The sequence below is a fragment of the Arachis ipaensis genome, chromosome B01 (assembly GCF_000816755.2).
Source record: "Arachis ipaensis cultivar K30076 chromosome B01, Araip1.1, whole genome shotgun sequence".
In the NCBI taxonomy this organism is placed as follows: Eukaryota; Viridiplantae; Streptophyta; class Magnoliopsida; order Fabales; family Fabaceae; genus Arachis; species Arachis ipaensis.
In genome coordinates, this window is record NC_029785.2 from 135,113,603 (window position 1) to 135,119,604 (window position 6,002).

The following is a 6,002-nucleotide window of genomic DNA, read 5'->3' on the forward strand; positions in this document are numbered from 1 at the left end:
TGATATATTTTTAAATTTAATTAATATTTAGAGTAAAATTATAAATTAGTGAATTTAAATGTAATTAATTTAGACACCAAAAAAATGTAATTTATTTACTTATTGATTATACAGCAATAAATGTTCAATTTTGTAATTTTAATTGATTACATGTTCAATTTTGATTGTTGCCAACTAAAAAGGATAGAAGAGTAAAGTAACTTTTTAGGCGTAGATTTTAAAATATATGATTTTTTTTATGAATCAAACGAAATTTATTTAATCTTTAACGGTATTTAACCATTTAGGTGTAGATTTTAAAATATATATTTTAAAATATATGATATTTTTAGCCTCTTATGATAGTTGATGTGGATATTTTATCTTTTTACATTTAAATTCAAATTAAAAAATTTTAATATAATTTAACAACCTTTAACTTAAAAGGGTATTTTAGAACAATATTTTATCTTATTAATAAGATTTTAAATTTTAATAAGATATCAGTTTCCTGTTTTAAGGTACATACCTGAGTCTATTTAAAGTTTAACCCTCAGAGTTTTTTTCCATAGAATTAAACCGTGTCAAAAAAAGAACAAAAATTACTACTCAACACTTCAATGGCTTCTCTTTCTCTTTCAGTTCCCTATGCCATTCTTCCAAGTATTCAACAAACACAGCTTATTGATGATGATGATGATCCTATGACTGTTGACCGAAGCATCTTCAATTTAGCAGAGAAGAAGCGTTATGAGTGGAAGAACATGTTGAAGGATCATGTTGGAGCATGGTGTATTGGTTCTTCTCATGGTTGGATTGTGTTTCTTGATCAGAATGGAGTTCCACTTCTTCTAAATCCTTCTTCTTCCACTATTATTAACCTACCACCTCTTCCCCTTTCATTCTTGCACCCTCTCACATATTCTTACTTTGCTGAACACTTAAGGAAAACTTTCATAGTCAAAGCAATCTTGATGTGTTATTCCTCTCCTTCAAGATACATTATTGCTATCATATATGGTTCTAACTGTAAGATTGCTTACTGCAACTCTACAACTTGGGTTGAACTCTCTAATGATAGACAATCTTATTGTGATATTGTGTTCAGCAACAACCATCTTTATGCCTTGACACAAGATGGTTCTATTGAAGTTTGGAATATTTCTGGGCCAATTCCTACAAGATTGATTTTTCTGACACCAATTATGGAGGTGAATTATGAAGAGGAGAAACCATATTTTGGAGATAATTTCTCAATAAATTTGTATTTGGTGGTATCCGGGGAAGATATCCTGCTGGTAAAAAGGTTTATTGGAAATTTTGTTAATGATGATGGGTTGGTAGTAGAAGAAGGAGATCTTTTATCCTCTGAAGATACACAACCATTGATTTGTCCTTATAAAACAAAGTATTTTACTGTTTATAAGCTTGATATTGAAGACAAGAAGTGGAAAAAGATGAGTTATTTACATGATAAAATTCTGTTCTTGGGTGCTAATGAATCTGTATCAATGGATGCTAAAGTTTGTTTGGGGTGTGAAGCAAATTCAATCTACTTCACAGATGATAGGTGGGAAGAGATGAATTTGGACTACATGTATGGTGGACATGATTGGGGTGTTTTTAATCTTCAAGAGAAATATGTTAAGAGCCTCATACAATGTGCAGATAGGATTGATCCTCCACCAATTTGGGTAGTTCCAGTTCCATAGGATTGTAATAACTTGCATGCATAAAATGTTCGATTATGCTATATCTGATATCCATCCTTATCTTTGTTATTCCATTGTAATTTAGGATTTGCCATCTAGAATGATATGGTTCTTTTGTAATTAATTTTGTTTGTTTCTTCTCTGACAATTCAAAGAATCATGTTAAGAACTTAAGATTCATTAGCTTTTTTTTTCAGTGCATATGACACATTACAGTATATCTTTTTTTTTTGGGCAAAGTCTTCTAAGGAAAAAAGTTACTTATAAAAATTGAGAGTTTTAAATTTCTCAAGATTAGATCTCTGCTTGCAAACTTTCTCAACAGATTTTAACAATCGACACAAATTTCCTCAATAGAACTCAGAGTAAGCTAGAATTATTTTTATCTGTGTTTCAAATGAGCATGGAATCTCTAAATATCATTTCACCTTTCAACAATGCCAAATATTAAATTGGAAAAAATCAATAACACCTAACAAATTACTAAGACATTATATTCAATCCCCACCCACATCAGAACCTATAACCAACACCAGAATCACAAGATACGATCCCAGACTAGGCACAACATTAGCAAGCAATCTTCTTCCTAACATTCAATTCCAGGAATCGTCCATGATGGACTTATGGTGGTGGAGATGCTCTGTGGGAGTGCATGAATCGCCCTCACAGGTTGTTAATAAATTCATTAAAATTTTGTTGCCAATAAGTGAATATAGGATAGTGAGATAGGGCAAATTCATAAATATTTTAGAAAGCTCCATCAGTTCTTATAGAGAACTCTATCAAATACTTTGTCTTTTTTCCTTCCCCTAGTAATCTATTCTGGTCTTTTTTGATAGAAATCTGTGTATTATGTGTTACAGTAATCACTTTTTTCTTTTTTACTTCTAATTTGAAGAACATCATAGCAAATTGAATAACAGTGTCAAACATTATAACTTGAATAAAAAGCTTGTTCTCACATATACTGAATAACAGTGTCAAAGATTATTTATTGGATTAAATTGACAAGTATATCACTTTTTGAACGGCTGCAAATTTAGAATTTATTTATATTTATTATATAAAAATATCTTTTTTAAGAAAAAAAGATCTCTTAAAAAAAGATATAAATTATAATTTCTAAAAAAATATTTTTTTTATTTTTTAGTACTTTTACATTTACTATTAGAAATTTACCAAACACACTAACAAATAAAAAAAAAATCTTTTTTCATTGAATTTTTTTTATCGATTTAATGGTACCCAAACAAGTACAATAATTCTATATTAAAAAAAATCAATCATCGAATCAATTAAATATATGTTAATATATAAAATATAAATAAAAATATATAAAAACAATATAAATATATAGTAGTTAATTTTAAAAAAATATTACGTTCAAGAGTAAATAAACGCACGCGTTATTCAACCGCTTCCTGTTTCCAAAGCGCGCTACTCACCATGGATTATGAACGACTCTTCTTCTTCCTCCATGAAAACGAGTTTTTTTGCCAAATTTGAAGATAATGGAACTTCAGAAATATATCCAAACGATTACAGAAATACACCCAAAGAATTACAGAAATACACCCAAACGGTTACATGAATTCACCAAAACGATTATAGAAATACACCCAAAAAATTACAGAATACACCCAAAGGATTACAAAACTACACCCAAAGGATTTAAGAAATACACCCAAAATTCGTTGAAGTACATCTTATGCATAATTCAGAACTATTTCTCTTTCTCCTCCTGTTTCTTTTTCTTCAAAAATGATTTCAGAGCTTGATATCAAAAAACAATGGAAATCGAGAATAACGAAGAAAGAAAACAGAGAGAAAAGCACGTAAATGAAGAAGAAGAAAGAGAAGGCAAGAAATGAAAGAAAAGAAGAAGAAGAGGAAGAGGAAGAATAACGTGCAGCAAGAGGAAGAAGGTGCAGAATTTCTCTAATTGAAAATAGTTAAATTTTCATCTAATGACTTAGGGTGTGTTTGGATTTGCGTTGGAGAAGAGAGAAGCTCGTTTGAGTTTCTTGAAAGCTTCATCTTTATGTTTGGCAATATTTTTATGCTGTAAACGCAGAAGTGATTTCTGCCTTCAACCCAGGTTTACCAAAAGCTAAAAATTCTAGCTTTTCCGTTCACCTTTTCACGTTGGATTGAACTTTATGTTCTATGTACCAATTATATCCTTCATTATTCATATGTTTATTTTTTTTATAGTATTTTTTTCTAATACTCTCTTATGTATATTATTATTTTTTATAAAATTTCTGTTTTTTTATATGAGTTCTTTTACTGTTATTGTTATTTTTTTTTGTATGAAATATTTTTTTTACTTTGTATTATAATTCTATTAATCCTATTAGAATACTAAAAAATATTGAGAGTACTAAAAAAATATTAAAATTTATTTAAATATTTAAAATAAAATTATAAGATAACATAAAATAATTATTTAAATTCATGTTCTTTTTTGTAATTTTTTAACTAAAAGTGATTTTGAATAATGTAATCCAAACAATATTTAGTTTACTATAATTCATTTTGAATAAGAATTACCAAACATAAACCACGTTAATACTAACTCACTTTTGATCAAAATCAATTCTACAAAATCAATTTTATACAAACCTCAGTTTGCAAACCGTAATCCAAACACACACTTAGTGTGTGTTTGAATTATTGTTTACAAATGAAAATTTGCATAAAATTGATTTTGCAAACTTGATTTTAATAAAAAATAAGTTTCTGTTAAAATGATTTATGTTTGGTAATTTTTGTATCAAAATGGATTATAATAAAATAAATGTTGTTTGGCTTTTACCATTCAAACTCACTTTTAGATTAAAAAAATGACTAAAATGGATATCAACTTAAATAATTTTTTTATATTATCCTATTATTTTAATTTAGATATTTAAATAGATAGATAATTTTGCTTAAATGTCGTGGATTTTCATATTTGCCTTCATTTTTTTTAAGTGGTATGCCAAAATATAGATTTAAACCTGAATAGGTCTTCATTTCTTTGTAAATAGTGAAAAAACTAAAGAAATGAAAATACTTATTTTTTTTATTTTTAAATATCAAACTATAAGAATGATTAATAAACAAAATAGGAGAATATAATAATTAATGATAACTGTTTCGGTTGTTTTGGATTATAGTGATAGAAGTAAAATTAAAAAAAAAAATAGGACACCAAACTCTTATATCTCTTTTAATTTATTAGGTAACTAATGAAATAAAATATTATTATTTATAGTATAAATTAAATTAAAAAATATTTAATCCAAAACATTATAGTAGGAGAAAATAGTTATTATGACAAAAATTAAAATTGTCAATCATACAATAGCACTATTTCAATTCAATCATGTGAAAAAAATTCAAATCTCAATTTATTAGGTATTAAATAAAATAAACTAAAATATTATTTGCACTCTAAACTAAATAAAAAAATACCAATACTTTTAGAATTAAAAAAATTATATTTTTAAAAATAAATAAATAAATATTTTATAAAACAACTACTATTGTACGTGACAATAATTGCACAAAACTCTTATATCTCTTTTAATTTATTAGGTAACTAATGAAATAAAATATTATTATTTATAGTATAAATTAAATTAAAAAATATTTAATCCAAAACATTATAGTAGGAGAAAATAGTTATTATGACAAAAATTAAAATTGTCAATCATACAATAGCACTATTTCAATTCAATCATGTGAAAAAAATTCAAATCTCAATTTATTAGGTATTAAATAAAATAAACTAAAATATTATTTGCACTCTAAACTAAATAAAAAAATACCAATACTTTTAGAATTAAAAAAATTATATTTTTAAAAATAAATAAATAAATATTTTATAAAACGACTACTATTGTACCTGACAATAATTGCACATAGTTTAAATGACATGACTCACTTCAAAATTTTAATGTCCAAATTTAAGTTTTAATATTAACTTTTATGGTAGAACTTCTCCCTTACATTTTACATAAAGAAACCACCTTTACGGTGAACACAATTCATATTCTCTACCTTATTTTCATCTGAATTTCTGTAACAGTTGTAGAAAAATTACGTGTAACCTCTTCTTTAATTTTTTACTCTATTAATTTACGTTTTAATTTATTTCATTTTTTTACTTCTATTTCTAATTCAAGATGCACTTCTCTGTATGGAATAATTATTATTAGAATAAAAAAAGTCATTATGACATAAATTAAAAAAATAGTAAATAAAAATTAATAGAAATTAAAGTTGTTAATCATACAATGAGACTATTTCAGTTCAACCATG

The 6,002-nt window shown here is 25.9% G+C and overlaps 1 protein-coding gene across 1 annotated transcript; it reads left to right on the forward strand.

Moving 5' to 3' along the window:
- On the forward strand, positions 600 to 1,691 carry LOC107615509. The gene has a single exon (XM_016317569.1). The coding sequence runs from the start codon at positions 600 to 602 to the stop codon at positions 1,689 to 1,691; it is 1,092 nt and encodes a 363-aa protein (XP_016173055.1).

Bases quoted from the DNA above. Each gene is read 5' to 3' on its own strand.
- LOC107615509 (XM_016317569.1), top strand. From the start codon at position 600: ATGGCTTCTCTTTCTCTTTCAGTTCCCTATGCCATTCTTCCAAGTATT.